The 17,399-nt window shown below is 40.7% G+C and overlaps 1 protein-coding gene across 2 annotated transcripts in view; it reads left to right on the top strand.

The window, feature by feature from the left end:
• Window positions 1-16,380: 16,380 nt before the first annotated feature.
• The window catches only part of LOC139154999 (histone-lysine N-methyltransferase SMYD1-like), a 38,866-nt gene continuing 37,847 nt past the window's right edge, over window positions 16,381-17,399 (top strand). The window contains exon 1 of one of the 2 annotated variants that reach the window (XM_070730173.1): window positions 16,381-16,517. In XM_070730173.1, the coding sequence (XP_070586274.1) occupies window positions 16,396-16,517 (122 nt within the window). In that variant the 5' untranslated portion in view covers window positions 16,381-16,395. The remainder of the gene's footprint in view (window positions 16,518-17,399) is intronic. The other variant, XM_070730172.1, reaches the window with a different exon arrangement.

Here is a 17,399-nt window from a genome sequence, read left to right as displayed (position 1 = left end):
TTTCTCTTTCTTTCTCTGTCTTACAATGTTAAGAATATACAGTATATTTATATAGTTTATACTGTATATAGACACTAGTGAGAGACACCAAAATCCTAAATGTTGTAGCATTCTTCATCATTATCTCTATGATTCATACATATAGGTTATCAGCCTTTTCAGAGCCATATTCAGAACTTCCTAGAACTTATAGAATTATATTGTATTGGTGGCTTCTGATGAAGGTGGTCGACTAACCAATCTAGGGGAAAGCTCCATGAAAGGCAGTTTTTTCTAGATAAAGCTTTTTTCAGTTTACTAACAAGGAAACTATGTTCCCTCAGTTTACAGGACTCTCCTGGATTAGGAAGAGTCCTAGAATCATCCCACATGATCCTCCATACAATAGCTGCAGTAGCAGATTGCTACCAGTACAAGACATACCATAGCTCCAATAGGGAAAATGGAGCTGTGTGTGCAGCTCTCTGTGTGTTCGAGCGAGGTATAGGGCCTAGACATAAAACCACTCTTCTAATGTACTTCCGAACCTTGGTTTGAGGAATAGCAGGCCTTGCCAGGAAGGGAAGAAAACAGGAGGAAAACATGTCTATGTTTGGATATGAAATTCGTAGGAACGATGTCCGTGATGCATTAAGGACGAGGTGACCCCATACTCCAAGCCAAGCAACAATCAAGGATAACATGATAAAGTGAGTTAGTCAGTTCCTAAGAACGATGATGAAATATGGTGGAATAACAGAAAAACAACTCCAAATATGGACAGACTATGGACAAAAGGAAGAGGTGTAAACAAGGTGTTAAGAAACCTATATGAGATAATCCTTGTAGTTAAGTAATTTATCTTCAGAGGAACACGGGTACCCTTTCTATTACCTCTCCAGGTCCCTGTATGATCATGCCGGTTAAATGTGTTCTATGTTTTCTATATCTTTCTATATTTTCTATATTATGTTGTTAATAAAGACTTTTATTTATTATTTGTTTATTTATTCGATTTTTATGCCGCCCTTCTCCTTAAACTCAGGGCGGCTTACAACATGTTAGCAATAGCACTTTTTAACACAGCCTGCATATTGCCCCCACAACCTGGGTCCTCATTTTACCCACCTCGGAAGGATGGAAGGCTGAGTCAACCTTGAGCCGGTGATGAGATTTGAACTGCTGACCTGCAGATCTACAGTCAGCTTCAGTGGCCTGCAGTACAGCACTCTACCTGCTCTGCCACCCTGGCTCTTTTTATGAGATTTCGGCAATTTGTTTTGCTTCGATGTCACGGAGACGTCCTTCCTGGCCGGCTGAAATGTGGACTCCAGGAAGGACGTCTCCATGACATCAAAGCTCTGCCTCTGGAATTCCCTATTGGGATTGTCCACCTCCTTTTTAGCCTCCCGACCAGTCGACAGTTCCACAGCTCTTCTGGGAAGGTGACAGCCAGGCGGCGGCGCTTCTCAGCATTCTCCTGAACCTGAACGCCGAACCCGAACTTTTGCCGAACTTCCGGGTTCGGCGTTCAGGAGAACACCGAGAAGCCCCCCGGCTGTTTTAGAAGGTGACAGCCGGGCGGCGGCCCCCAGCAGAGCGCTGTTTTTGCGATTTTTTGGGGGGGGGGAGGCTTGCACACATTAATCGGTTTTTCCATTGTTTCCAATGGGAAACATTGTTTCATCTTATGAACTTTTCACCTTACGAACCTCCTCCCAGAACCAATTAAGTTCGTAAGACAAGGTATCACTGTATTTGTCTTGCTGAGAGCTGCACATGATTGAACAGAAGAAAAATATGCCCAGAAAATGTTCAAAAATCAGTATAATATTTTTGATGAAAGAATTCTTCCTTCCTCTGGATGCATGATGAGAAAAGGCAATGAGTTGCTTAAAGTGGCTTCATTCTAATATAAATACAGCAGTATCTTGGTACTTGTCATTAAATGGTACTCGGAGGCATGACAAGTACTAAAAAAAAATCTCAAACAAATCATGTAACTTACCACATGATCCTTTATTTGAGCTGGGGAAAACTTCCTGTCTGTCCCTTTTCCTATGTTAGGAACCTTTCTCAGATGGCCAATTCTCTGTCCAACCTCTGCAGCCATCCCCACTTCCTGTTGCAGCTACCTTCCTGGCATGGTCATCTTCCTGTCCATTCTTCACAGCCACTCCCTTGTTCTTATTGCGATGCATCAAGAACCAAACAAATGAGACAGATTTTTATGTATCAAAATGTGTCAAGTACCAAATTCAACATTTTTTTTGAAGCAGTTGGATACTAAGGTATCAGGAAGATACATATTGCCCCACTTCCACTTAAATGAGGAAATAGGTTATACCATATCCTTGCATGCAAGGTTTTCTTTCTTTTTTATTTAGAAAATTTATATTTCTACCTCCTTGCAACTCAAGAAGGCTTACAAGGGTATAAAAACACCATGTAAAAGAAATAAAAAGAAAATAATAAAGAGAATAATAATAAAATAATAACCTCCTACAACACACATTCATACTAGTCATTTCATGGGCTCCACCCTGCTTTGTCTTCAGGGCTTTCTGAAAGAGTGTTAGAATGGGAGCTAATCTAATCTCCGGGGGGATGATGTTCGAGGGAGGGAGCCACCATGGAGAAGGCTCTTCTTCTGGGTCTTGCCAGATGTATCTTCTTAGGAGATGGGACAATTCATTGCCTCCCCATTCTAGTGGGTCTGATAAATGTGACTGGCAAGGAGGAAATGTGTTTATTTTTTGAGTACTGTATTATCTTAGATGGTGTTTTTATTTATATAGACCATCAGGAGACAATATGTGATTGGTTTCATCCTGTAGTATGGGGACTTGTCAGTTATATATAGACAAGCCCTCTATCAAGAAAGATAGATACTGATGGATTTTATTCATCTTTTCTGAAACACTTAAGCTTCATGACCTGGATAGCTTCTAAAGTTAATGCACAGAATATAGTCCAATGATTTATGACTTTAATTCCAAGTTAAGGGTTGGAACTTTATAGAATAAACTCTGGCCATGTACATCTGATAAATCTGAATATATGACAAAACTGGGCTTTTTGGTGGTCTGTATAATTCAAAATACTATTATATCGATTCTAAAAAGCCCTATCAAGTAGCCTGACAGCTACTTCCTAGTCTGAGCCACTGAGAGAGCTTAATACAGAGCTTAATTCCTTCTGCTTTATTGCTCAGATTTTTCAGACGTTTAAATCCTTAGATGACATAATCCCCAAACAGTGCATTTTTTGCATTATTAGGTTCTTCATATTTTGGGCTTCCTCCTGGATTGACCTTGGAGCTCACTTTAATAAAGGTATACTCTGCAGTCATTTTTTTCATCTATATTAATGGCAAAACCATTCAATCCCATGACCTTTGGACTCACAAATGTTGGTTCTTATTTGATTCAATGGTGCAATTAACCTTTAATGTTACGCAAGATGATAAATTCAGTCAAGATTTTGCATATGTATAAAATTAGAAGTCTCCAAAATCAAAAGCTTCTGAAAGATCAACAAGAAAAAGAATCAGATGATAAAGTAATTGTCAATGCTGAAGCTGGCCTGACTGAGGCCATTTTGAGACTTCAGCTCTGACACACTGGAGAAGATGGACAGAGACTGGGGAATAGAGACAGTTGGGGTGTTGCAGTCAAAACAAAATATTTTCTCTTGGGAACCAAGGACATTCCTGCAGGTGCTCGGAGGAGAGGACTGAAGTCATCTAGCAACTGGACAGTATCCTGATTGGACCATGTGATTAATTGTTTTGAGAAAGTGAAAAACTTTTAGGTTTTTTTTCCGGTATAAGATTTTTTATTTTTCTCCACCATGAAATAAAGCAATATATAGTTATAAACACAACAATAATGCTTAAAATCAATCATATACAAACTTTTCTTTTCTCATTACTCGCTCAATGGAGGGTCTTATCTCTCCCCGTGTAAACTTTTCTGTTAATTTTATACATTATTAGCAATTCTTAAAATTCTAAATTAAAAATTTTCCCTTACCATCTTACTACAAAAGGTTACAACAATGTAAAGAATAATAAAATCTCTTTTATCTAAATTTTAATCTTATATAGCTAATTAAAAATTCTCTCTCTATATATGTATCTTTAATAAAAGAAACTATTCATAATATATCACCTACATTGTAAAATATAGTTCTATATGTTTCAGTCTAAACAATAAGTCAATTTTGTTTTATATCATTATATAGTGCTACCACCATTTCTCATCTTTGCCATCTGGCTTGTAAAGCTTAAATAAAATTCTCTTGTTTCGGTTTTTCCAAAATTAACCAATATGACATATCCAACTTATTCTCTGAGGACTTTACCTGCCTCAGAGTTTTGTTTCTAGTGGTACGTTACTTGGAACCCTGACAGTAATCCTTTTAGCAAGAGGATTTAACAATCAAGACTTGCTATTCTAGTCGCTTTGCTAAGCCAAAGTTTCTCCATACAAGCATTTCCCCACTGTGCCCAAACACTGCTGATCTTGATCAGGTGTGACTGAACCTGCCTATGAATCTTTGTGTTGCTACTCTTTCTTGAGATAACTTACCAAATTTCCCGAGGGCTGGGTGTGGAGGAGGTTTCTGCATTTGCTGGCTCCAGGTCAGGAATGACAGGGCTGGTCGGTGGTTCAGAATCATTGCCACATAAGTTCTGTTTTGGAGGCTGTCTTCTCATTGGGCTCTTCCCCATTTGAAAGGATGATTGAAACTAAAATGCGACACACCCAAATTTTGCTCCTATTCTCAGGGGTAATACTCTGTCTTTCTTGGTCTTGGGTGACATTGCTTTGGGTTTGTTATATCATTATTTATTTATTCTTCTTGAGTTCATGGTTCTTTTAGTAACCATTTCTAAATTTATAATTTGTCAATAGTTTGTCATTCTTTCTCTGCATATTGCTTGAGCTGTGTGAGTTTTAGTGTTCTTTTGCTCATAATAATTTGCCAGTGCCCTTTCTTTCCTTTAAAATAATTGTTATGATTAAATTTAAAGTTATATTGTCACCTCTGCTTTATGTTTTCATTAGCTAGTTCAATGAAATTAAATAAATAAAATAGTCAAAGCAAATTGTCAAATTCTACCATTAGAGATAATTCTCAAATTATGATCCCAATTGAACTCCAAATTGCTGTTGCTAAGTAAAACTATTGTTAAATGAATTTTGCCCCATTTCATGACCTTTGTTGCCCCAGTTGTGAAGTCAATCACTGCAGTTGTTAAGTTAGTAACACAGTTGTTAAGTGAATCTGGCATCCTCATTGACCTTGCTCGACAGGTCACAAAATATGATCACATGATCCTGAGACACAACAATAGTCATAAATAGGAATCAATCGCCAAGCTTCTGAATTTTGATCACATGACTATGGGAATGCTGCAACAGTTGTAAAGCCACTCCGAGTCTTTGGAGAAGGGCACCATACAAATCTAATTAATAATAATAATAATAATAATAACAACAACAACAACAACAACAATAACTACAACAACAACAATAATAATAATAATAATAATAATAATAATAATAATAATAATATGAAAATGTAAAAAGCCAATATTTTGTTTTTCAGTGCCATTATAACTTTGAAAGGTCACTAAATGAACCATTGTAAATCAAGGATTGCTCATATTTCCCACAGGCATGCAAATAATGGAATTATACATTTCACATACCTGAGGAAACAGAACACTATGAACTGGAATGTCAATAAAAAGACATATACATATCAATCTTTGAATGATCTTGTTTCCTTTACAGGGAAAATTTTACAGAAATATAGTTAATATCTGAATACAGTGAGATTTGAATTAGTTTAATTTAATTTAATTGTTTTGTTTTAGTAATCACAACTAGCACTACTGGTAGCAATTAGAATATTTATCATTGTAGTCATTATTACAATTCAATATATATATTTTTTACTGCAATCAAATCAAATAACTCTTACTAAGGTTTATTTTAAAATACATTATAGGAAAGGAATCGTGTTAGTCTATAAAAGCAAAAAAATAAAAATAAAAATCCAGAGTCTGGTAGTTGCTTTTCCAACTAACATTATTCAAAATGTGAGCTTCAATGACTTAATCAGATATAAAGAAAAGCAATGGTTGATGTTGTACCACAGGGTGGGGCTATATTATCAAATTTTAGGGCTTGTTTGAGTTGTCTCCATGAAATCCACGAGAAGGGATGGGTTTTTATTTTTATTTTTATTATTATTGTTGTTGTTGTTGTTGTTATTATATTGATGGTCTTTGACTGTAATAAAGGTCTATTTATTTATCTCCATGTAATACTGGAATATTTTATTAGAGTAATAAACTTTCATTACTGGGAAACAGATGGATTTTTTCCTCCCATTTCAAGACAGATTTACTTTCCTATGCCCTTTCTGATACTGTTTCAGGATTGGAAGACATTTCTTTAACCAGTGGGGAATAGCAAGAGCTTTTATCAGTGTATCTGGAATGTTAGCATAATATTTGGTTCTCAAGACATGCATGTTGACTTTCAGAATTGCTCTCAATGCTGAACTTGTAACCAGTTGCCTCATTTACCAATTTCCTGCTGTTTTATCCAATGCAATTAATTAGAGAGGTCTATTAGAAAATGTAGAGGGCAAGCTTAATTACAAAGCAGAACAGGCTGTTTTATTGAACTTCAGCAGGAAATGGAGAATTTTACTTGGCAGTGGGTAAAATCAGGGAAGAAACAGTTGAAATAAGATGTGACTTAGTTGATTATGTCCCTTCTTTTATATAGTGTAAATCTTAGGTAATGTAAGTTACAGCATAGAGTTGTCACGGCACAAAATTTGTTTCCATTTTACATTGGCAGTATGATGAGTAACATATTTAGGGCTCAGATGACACCTTTGTAATAATTTTTATAAAACTTCAGGACAGTAATGATTTTATTTATTTTCCTTATTTAAAAACTCAAAAGATTTTAAGATTTGGGGATTGGGGGAAGAAACAACAGAGGCCGGTAGTGAATTCCAGGCGTTGACCACTCTATTATTGAAAACTTATTTTCTGCAGTCTAGTTTGGAGCGATTTACATTTAGTTTGTATCTATTACATGCTCTTGTGTTGTTGTTGTTAAAGGTGAAGTAGTCGCTAACAGGGAGTACATTGTAATATATGATTTTATGAACAACAGTTAAATCAGTTCGGAGGCAGTGTAGCTGTAAATTTTCTAAACATAGTAATTGAAGTCTGGAGGAGTAAGGTAATTTGTTGGGTGAGGAGGAGTGGAGGACTCTTCTTGTGAAGTATTTCTGGACTCCTTCAATTGTATTAATGTCTGTTATGCAGTGTGGATTCCATACAGGTGAGCTGTATTCAAGAATTGGTCTGACAAATGTTTTGTATGCTCTGGTTAGTAGATCGGTGCTTCTAGAGAAGAAGCTGCATAGAATTAAGTTTGTGACTCTTAGTGCTTTTTTGGCAATGCAGTGGACTCTGGCACTTAGGTCATTGGAAATGAGTAGTCCAAGATCTTTGATTGAGTGAGAGTCTTCTGCGAGTTCAGTTTGTCCAAGTGTGTATTTAGTATCCAGATTCTTTTTACCAAAGTGTAGGACAGAGCATTTGTTGGATGAGATTTGATTTCTTTGACTATGTCACAAAGGTGTTGGATGAAGGTGGTGCCGTGGATATTGCGGTTCCACATAAAGAGCTGATAGATAAATTAGTGAAGATTGGACTTAATCCCTGGATAGTTCAGTGAGTTTGCAGCTGGCTGAAGAGTAGACAACAGAGAGTTATTGTGAATGGTGAGTTTTCTGAGCAGAGACAGGTTACAAGCGGTGTGTCACAAGAATCTGTTCTGGGTCCTATTCTTTTTAATGTGTTTGTGAGTGACATAGGGGAAGGCTTGGTAGGGAAGGTTTGCCTATTTGCCGATGACTCTAAAGTGTGCAATAGGGTTGATATTCCTGGAGGCGTCTATAATATGGTAAATGATTTAGCTTTACTAGATAAATGGTCAAAGCAATGGAAACTGCAGTTTAATGCTTCCAAATGTAAAATAATGCACTTGGGGTAAAGGAATCCTCAATCTGAGTATTGTATTGGCAGTTCTGTGTTAGCAAAAACTTCAGAAGAGAAGGATTTAGGGGTAGTGATTTCTGACAGTCCCAAAATGGGTGAACAGTGTGATCGGGCGGTAGGAAAAGTGTTATGTATTTTTAAAAGCAAGTAGGATGTTTGGCTGCATAGCTAGAGGTATAACAAGCAGGAAGAGGGAGATTGTGATCCCGCTATATAGAGCGCTGGTGAGACCACATTTGGAATACTGTGTTCAGTTCTGGAGACCTCACCTACAAAAAGATATTGACAAAATTGAACGGGTCCAAAGACGGGCTACAAGAATGGTGGAAGGTCTTAAGCATAAAACATATTAGGAAAGACTTAATGAACTCAATCTGTATAGTCTGGAGGAAAGAAGGAAAAGGGGGAACATGATAGAAACATTTAAATATGTTAAAGGGTTAAATAAGGTCCAGGAGGGAAGTGTTTTTAATAGAAAAGTGAACACAAGAACAAGGGGACACAATTTGAAGTTAGTTGGGGAAAAGATCAAAAGCAACATGAGAAAATATTATTTTACTGAAAGAGTAGTAGACCCTTGGAACAAACTTCCAGCAGACGTGGTTGGTAAATCCACAGTAACTTAATTTAAACATGCCTGGGATAAACATATATACATCCTGTTCTGTCTGGGTGCCCCCAGACTTCAACACCAACTGGAAAAAGCAGCCAGACACGCTGGTAAAAGCAAAAGCACTTTATAGTTTGAAAAATAAACACAGAGAAAAACCTGTTCTTCCCAACAGGCAGGCTATGAGGCTTCACAGCAAAGTCCTGACGGCCAGACAATACAGCAGACTTCTTGCTGGCACACACACCACTGTAGAGAATAAGCCCCCACGCCTTTTTCCCCAAGGTTTCAGCCTTCAAGGCCACAAGTCAGAATCAGAGACGCCAAAGATCACAGCCAGGTCCCAGGACTCCCAAAGATACTACTCCACAAGACAGGAAGGGTGGGTCTGCCTTTTCAGCCTTTCTGGGGAGAACCACACCCAAACCCAGCTGTTACCTATTTAGGACTGGAAGTACCTGGCTAATTGTCCCCTTCGTTGTTCTGCTCTTCTCTGTCTGTGATCGATGATGGCTTGAGCATTTTCATCTAAGGACTCCAGGCTGCTTGCTGGGGAGAGCTCCATCCCGGGGGACTCTGGCTGTTCTCCCTCTCCCTCGGCCTGATATTCCTCCTCCCCTTCTGCCTGGGCCGCCTCCTCCTCCTCCTGTTCCTCATCCTCCCCCTCTGAGCAGGGAGCCGGCAGAGGTTCAGCCGTTCCCTGAGAAGCCTCAGACGGAATCACAACACATCCTAAGATAAAAATAAAGGAAATAGTATAAGGACAGACTAGATGGACCATGAGGTCTTTTTCTGCCGTCAGTCTTCTATGTTTCTATCTTAGGGATTGCCTCCCTCTCAATTTTAGTTTAAAGCACTTCTGATAAGATGAGACCATTATTTTCTAAATATACTGTATTCTTTCTAATTTTTGTCAGGTTCATTCCATCCCTTGCCTCCCTTCATGTAGGCAATGCAGACCATGGTCTAAGAAACCAAAGTTCTTTGGCCCCACCACTTTTTAAGCCAATGATTCATTTCTAAAATCCTCTGCTCCCTCATTGAATGTTGGAAGTATAGATGAAATACCAATTGAACTGTTCATTGTTTAACTTTCTTTCCTAGCTGTCTCTTGTTATTGTTTTTAAATTCATTGTTGTGTCATTGGTCCCCACGTGTAGAAGAAAAAGGCATAGTAATTCATGGGGTTGATAAGGTTCTCAGTTACATTTATTTATTTAATTAATTAATTTATGATTTGATTTGATTTGATTTGTATGCCGCCCATCTCCGCAGACTTGGGGTAGCTCACAACAATAACAAAAAACAATGTATCACAAATCTAATGTTAAAAAGTCTCTAAAAACCCCTTATTAAAAAAAACAAGACACACACACAAACATACCATTCATAAATTATATAGGCCAGGGAGAGATGTCTCAGTTCCCCCATGCCTGACGGCAGAGGTGGGCTTTAAGAAGTTTGCAAAAGGCAAGGAGGGTGGGGGCAATCCTAATCTCTGGGGGGAGCTGGTTCCAGAGGGTCGGGGCCACCACAGAGAAGGCTCTTCCCTGGGTCCTGCCAGATGACATTGTTTAGTCGAGAAGGCCAATTCTGTGGGACCAAACTGGTCGCTGGGATTCGTGCAGCAGAAGGCGGTCCCGGAGATATTCTGGTCCGATGCCATGAGGGCTTTATAGGTCATAACCAACACTTTGAATTGTGACCGGAAACTGATCGGCAACCAATGCAGACTGCAGAGTGTTGGTGTAACTTGGGCATACCTAGGGAAGCCTATGATTGCTCTTGCAGCTGCATTCTACACGATCTGAAGTTTCCGAACACTTTTCAAAGGTAGCCCCATGTAGAAAGCGTTACAGTAGTTAAATCTCGAGGTGATGAGTGTCGGGATGGAGAGACCCCTTACCTTAAACAAGGCGCTCAGCCCGTGAGGAGTGAGCCAGGACCTTCCAGAGGAGATGGATATTGAAGTACAGACAAAGCATGTTCGAATGAACAAGTTTCTTTTATTAAGAAAGCATAAAAATAATAATTGTCTTAGGAGACATAAGATGGCACATCTTCTAGCTAAGAAAGATGAACCGGAGAGTTTGAAAGAACAATGGACTCTGGATAGAGACCGCCCTTCTTCATCAGAAAGAGGGGATGTGAGCAAACAGGTTACATCACACAGGAGGAGCTATCTTACTAGACAGAGTTAACTCTCTAACTACTGGATGTTTCTCAATGTCGTTGGGGGCTGGCAATTTCCAGCGCGACAATGAGGGCATATGTGACAGTGAGCAGTGACTCCCGGTCCAGATTGGGCCGCAACTGGTGCACCAGGCGGACCTGGGCAAACATCCCCCTCGCTTCAGCTGAAAGACGTTTCTCTAATGCAAGCTGTGGATTGAGGAGGACGCCCAAGTTGCGGACCCTCTCTGAGGGGGTCAAAAATTCCCCCCCCCAGGGTGATGGACGGACAGATGGAATTGCATGGGGAGGCAAAACCCACAACCACTCTACATATTTGACGTTTGCTTCATGGAAACAACATACCTCTTTAGATTGACTGTTTAACCTGCAGATTACTGTTTCTATTCCCCAAAGAATCAAATCTCCTATCACCAATATTCACACACACACAGGAAAGATTTATTTATTTATTATTTAGATTTGTATGCCGCCCCTCTCCGCAGACTCGGGGCGGTTCACAGCAGGATACAACAATTGTACAAGCCCGGGGGAGGTGATTCAGTTCCCCTATGCCTGATGACAAAGGTGGGTTTTAAGGAGTTTACGAAAGGCAGGGAGAGTAGGGGCAGTTCTAATCTCTGGGGGCAGTTGGTTCCAGAGAGTCAGGGCCGCCACACAGAAGGCTCTTCCCCTGGGGCCCGCCAACTGACATTGTTTAGTTGACGGGACCCGGAAAAGGCCCACTCTGTAGGACCTAATCGGTCACTGGGATTCATGCGGCAGAAGGCGGTCTCGGAGATATTCTGGTCCAGTGCCATGAAGGGCTTTAAAGGTCATAACCAACACTTTGAATTGTGACTGGAAATTGATTGGCAGCCAATGCAGACTGCGGAGTGTTGGTGAAACATGGGCACACCTAGGTAAGCCCATGACTTTTCTTGCAGCTGCATTCTGCACGATCTGAAGTTTCCAAACACTTTTCAAAGGTAGCCCCATGTAGAGAGCATTACAGTAGTCGAATCTCGAGGTGATGAGGGCATGAGTGACTGTGAGCAATGAGTCCCGGTCCAGATAGGGCCGCAACTGGTGCACCAGGCGAACCTGGGCAAACGCCCCCCTCGCCACAGCTGAAAGATGGTTCTCTAATGTGAGCTGTGGATCGAGGAGGACGCCCAAGTTGCGGACCCTCTCTGAGGGGGTCAAAAATCCCCCCCCAGGGTAATGGACGGACAGATGGGATTGTCCTTGGGAGGCAAAACCCACAGCCACTCCGTCTTATCCGGGTTGAGTTTGAGTCTGTTGACACCCATCCAGGCCCCAACAGCCTCCAGACACTGGCACATCACTTCCACTGCTTCATTGAGTGGACATGGGGTGGAGATGTAAAGCTGGGTATCATCAGCGTACTGATGATACCTCACCCCATGCCCTTGGATGATCTCACCCAGCGGTTTCATGTAGATATTAAATAGCAGGGGGGAGAGGACCGACCCCTGAGGCACCCCACAAGGGAGAGACCTAGGAGTCGACCTCTGACCCCCTACTAACACCGACTGCGACCGACCGGAGAGGTAGGAGTAGAACCACTGGAGAACAGTGCCTCCCACCCCCAACCCCTCCAACCGGTGCAGAAGGATACCATGGTCGATGGTATCAAAAGCCGCTGAAAGGTCAAGAAGCACCAGGACAGAGGATAAACCCCTGTCCCGGGCCCGCCAGAGATCATCCATCAATGCGACCAAAGCAATTTCCGTGCTGTAACTGGGCCTGAAACCCGACTGCTGGGGACCTAGATAATCGGCTTCTTCCATGGACCGTTGGAGCTGGAGTGCCACCACCTTCTCAACAACCTTCCCCATAAAGGGAAGGTTGGAGACTGGACGATAGTTATTAAGTACGGCTGGGCCCAGCTCTGTGTCACCTCCCTGCTGGCCGAGACCAGCCAGGAGGGACACGGATCCAGTAAACAGGTGGCGGAACTCACAGCTCCAATGGCCTTGTCCACTTCATCAGGTGTCACCAGATCAAACTCTTCCCAGACAGGGGGACAAGTACGGGCCCCAGTCACCTTGACTGACTCGTTGTCAGTCGACTCTGTTTTCCAATTGGAGTCGAGGTCGGCCTGGATCTGAGCTATTTTATCAGCGAAAAACGTGTTAAAATCCTCGGCACTGCTCTGCAAGGGCTCCCCAACTCCCCCCTGATTAAGAAGGGAGCGGGTCACCCTAAACAGAGCGGCTGGGCGGGATTCCGCTGATGCAATCAAGGCGGCATGGTACGCGCATCTTGCCGCCTTGAGCGCCACTTTGTAAGTCTTAATAAAAGCTCTTACAAGTGTTTGATCAGATTCAGACCTACTCTTCCTCCATTGCTTGTCTAGACGTCTCTTCTGGCGTTTCAACTCCTGGAGCTCCTCGTTGAACCATGGAGCTCTACGGGGTCTAGCGCCACGGACAGGTCGCAAAGGCACAATCTGGTCAAGCGCCTCCGCTGCAGCCTTGTTCCAGGCCTCCGCAAGAGACTCCGCCGAACTGTGGACGAGTGCCTCTGGAATAACCCCAAGCACCGTCTGAAAGCCCTCTGGGTCCATCAGGCGTCTGGGGCGGAACATCTTAATTGGTTCCGCCTCCCTGCGGGGAAGGATTGGAGCCAGGAAGTCAAGCCGTAGTAGAAAATGGTCTGACCATGACAAAGGCAGTGCTTCTAAGCCCCTTAGTCTCAGACCATTACTCAATTGCTCGGAGAGGAATACCATGTCAGGTGCGTGTCCTCCCTCGTGAGTCGGACCCTGTACTACTTGAGTCAGGTCCATGGCTGTCATGGTGTCCATGAACTCTTGTTCCAATCCAGAGGTTTCGCCGAGTGACGGCAGGTTGAAGTCCCCCAAGACAATAAGTCCGGGGAACTCCACCGCCAACCTGGCTACCTCCTCGAGTAGCACAGGCAGGGCTTTTGACACGCAGCTGGGAGGCAGGTATGTGAGAAATAAGCCCACCTGAACCCCTAAGTCCAACTTCACCAAGAGAGACTCGCAACCCACAATTTCCGGAGCAATGAGTCCACGTAGGCAAAGGCTCTCCCTGGCTATAATAGCCACTCCTCCCCCCCTTCCTTGGGGTCGAGGTTGATGCCATATCTGAAACCCGGCTGGGCAAATTTCAGAGAGAGGAGCTCCTCCCTCTGGGCCCAGCCAGGTTTCAGTAATCCATGCCTGGTTGGCCTCCTCATTCAGGATCAGATCCCGGATGAGGAGAGCTTTATTTACCACCGACCTGGCATTGAGCAGCAGCAACCTGAGCCCAGGGCCAGAGTTACACTCATCACCAGTGCCCAAGGTTGGGCTCACGGAGCCAGAACAAGGGATCGTTATTAAGTAACGGTCCCTCGTTCCCCTGGAACGGCTAACTCCATGGCCCCCGCCATATCTGCTTCTCCCCAGCAATACCAGGATATTCCGACCCTCTGCCACCCCAGAGATTGGTGCCCCTTCCCCTCCCACCTCTCGAGCGTCAGGTGGGCCAAATCTATCATTCATACTGTTACCATTCATCTCATCCATCCCGTAACCCCACCCACCCCAACCATCCCAATCATACCAATCATTCGTCTCATGCACAATATTACATCCATCCCAATCATCCATTAATTAAGAAACCCCCCAATAATTAAAAAATAGATTAAATTAATAGCAATTAAAAACACTAATAAAATGTATCACAATATATAATAGAAAATAGAAAATAGAAAAAGATTATATAAATTAATTTATATACTTTCTGTCACAGGAATGTTGGGTTGTTTCTCCTTTTTAGAAACTATTGATGACTGCTCTTTTATAAGTGTCTACATTTTCTTCCAAGGGAGGCTATGAAAGTAATTGTTCAGTTCCAGAAGGGGCTATGGTAAATTGTAGGGGCTTGGCTCTTGGTTACTATTTTTTTTTCTAAAAGTAACATGTTTCCATTGGTCTTCCTCCTTAGGCTCATATAGGAACCATTTTTCAGAAGCTGTTTGTTCCCAATTGTGCTCAGTCTGGGTGTATCAGTTTTCTCCTTTTTGTTCATTTATGGGGTTATTTTTTAAGAAGCTGTTTACTCTCTATTGTGCTGATATTAATTATATTAAAATTGTATTTACCATATTTACTTACTGCATTTAGAAATCTGGATACCCTGGATTCATTCACGAGCCCTTAAAAAATCACTTTACAACCTGGGTGTTCAGCCTCCACACTGTTTGTTTTGGCTACACACACCTGATACTGGGGAATATCTAAATTATTTTCTTTTCTTCAACCACCTGAAAATTCAAAGAATAAATATCTCCAGTCCTCTCTTGGATGGTAATTTTTTTTAGGGAGAGGGAAATTTATTTTTTTGTTTTTTTATTATTTAGATTTGTATGCCGCCCCTCTCCGCAGACCTAACTGATTCTTTCATACCAGAGATAAAATTAATTTAGAGATTACTTACGTATGGTATATGTCTCAAGAAGCTTGCTTTGCAAGAAATAACCATTGTATAAATTAATGAAACATTCCAGTTCTTACAATTGCAAAAATGCTCAGTGAAATAATCAAAATAACAGGAATTACAAGAATAATAATTTTATTAAGACATGATTAAAACATTTATTATTCACATCCTCTCTTTATTATTTGATGTAAAATATATTTACAACACATGTATCAACAGTCACTTTAGTTTATATTTCCAGGCAATGGAATTCATATTGTAGTGTGATTAAATTTGACTTCATTTAGTACAGAAGTTTAGCACACATTGTTACTTATATTTAATAGAGAATAGTATTATATTTAGCATAGTGTACTATTTAATGCAACATAAGTAACATTTTAAAAATGTTACTCCTAACTGTTACCTACCTTTTTGGACAGTGATTCCTGCAAGGTTTTCTGGCTTCTATATGTTGCACTTTTACACATTTCTTAGATAGGGATCTATCATGAACTATATTTTCTACCACAGAATATTTTGAGTCTCTAGTCTTCAATTTCAGTCTAGCATAGCTCTGAATGCATATGAAACAAATGCATCATTGTTTAATTTTTTAAACAGGAGAGCAGATGGTATTAAATGTTAATAGACACTGCATACCAGTCATTCCACTTAACAGATTCTCAGCTGTTGATCTCTGACAGGCAGAAGCATCTGGTTTCTAAAAATACTTTCCAGAACATGCATTAATTTCCCAGTAGGAGACAGTATTCTTGTATTGAATGACATTTTTTTCAAAGAGTACCGGTAATAGCATTTTACTCATGGTTTCATGAAGACAGCCCTGATAATGTGTTACCAACCTTTCTTTTCTCGCTGGAAAGGCATTTGATGAACTTAAAAAAGGCTTTCCTGTTCTTTAGGAGGAAGGGCACTATTTGGGAGGTCCTAAGACTGCCCATTTGTAGGATTGGTTCTCTGAAAGTTGGGAAGTCTTTAAAGAGCAGGAGTGATACAATATCTAGTCATTTGGAATCTTCCTGTGTGAAAAGCTTAGATGTCCTGATAGAGGTATGGAAACAGTTGAAGTGTTCAATCCAGAAGGCAAAGGCAGGGGGCTGAAAGCAACAAAAGAATTTTGGGCTGGAGATGTAATTTTTGCAGAGCGAGCCTATGCCGCAGTGGTATTTGACAGGTAAGCAGGAAAAATTAATGTGTGCATTATTAGGAAGCAAATGGAGAATGCAAAAGGGAAATGGTACAAGAGAGATATTATTTATTATCTCCTAATCAGGTAGAAAGTTAAGACTGACAGTTAAGAAACTTGTCCAACTGACAGATGAGAAAATAGGGGTTAAGAGACTTCTCAGACAGAGTTTGTTTTCCGTTACAGTGATGAGATAGAAGATTCTTCTTTCCATCTCTACCTTGAAGCTGCAGTGTATCTTTAAAAAATTCACTGCCTTTTGAGCTCAAATATCCCCTCCCCACAACTATGCAATCTCAGCCTTACATGCTAGAAGAACATTTAACAACTTTATTTATTTATTTATTTTTATTTATTCCATTTTTATGCCGACCTTCTCCTTAGATTCAGGGCAGCTTACTACATGTTAACAATAGCATGTTTTAACAGAGCCAGCATATTGCCCCCACAATCCGGTAAATTGGTGCTAAATGAGTACATGTATTAGATATTATCAACCATGATTATGCAGTCTGGTATAATCCAGAAGCTCATACTGGCAGTTTCATTGATAATATCTATTATTCTGATGGTATTAATACAAAATGATGAAAATAAGATATCATAAAATATTTTCTCTATTGACTTTCCTCCAGATCCCTTCTTCTTTATAACTAAAAGGATGGTTTAAATTCCTGGTCTTTTTTAAAAATCAGAACATAAATTTAAATTTGCAGAAGATTTCAGGTAGAATTTCCCAGAATTACTGGATTATCATGAATTCAAATAATAATAATTAATAATAATAATAATAATTTATTAGATTTGTATGTCGCCCCTCTCTGAAGACTCGGCGTGGCTCACAACAACATAAACAGTGCACAAAACCAA

This window comes from Erythrolamprus reginae, chromosome Z, assembly GCF_031021105.1.
Source record: "Erythrolamprus reginae isolate rEryReg1 chromosome Z, rEryReg1.hap1, whole genome shotgun sequence".
Lineage (NCBI taxonomy): Eukaryota > Metazoa > Chordata > Lepidosauria > Squamata > Dipsadidae > Erythrolamprus > Erythrolamprus reginae.
The sequence above is the reverse complement of the archived record's forward strand: the minus strand, read 5'-3'. Positions and strand labels throughout refer to the sequence as shown.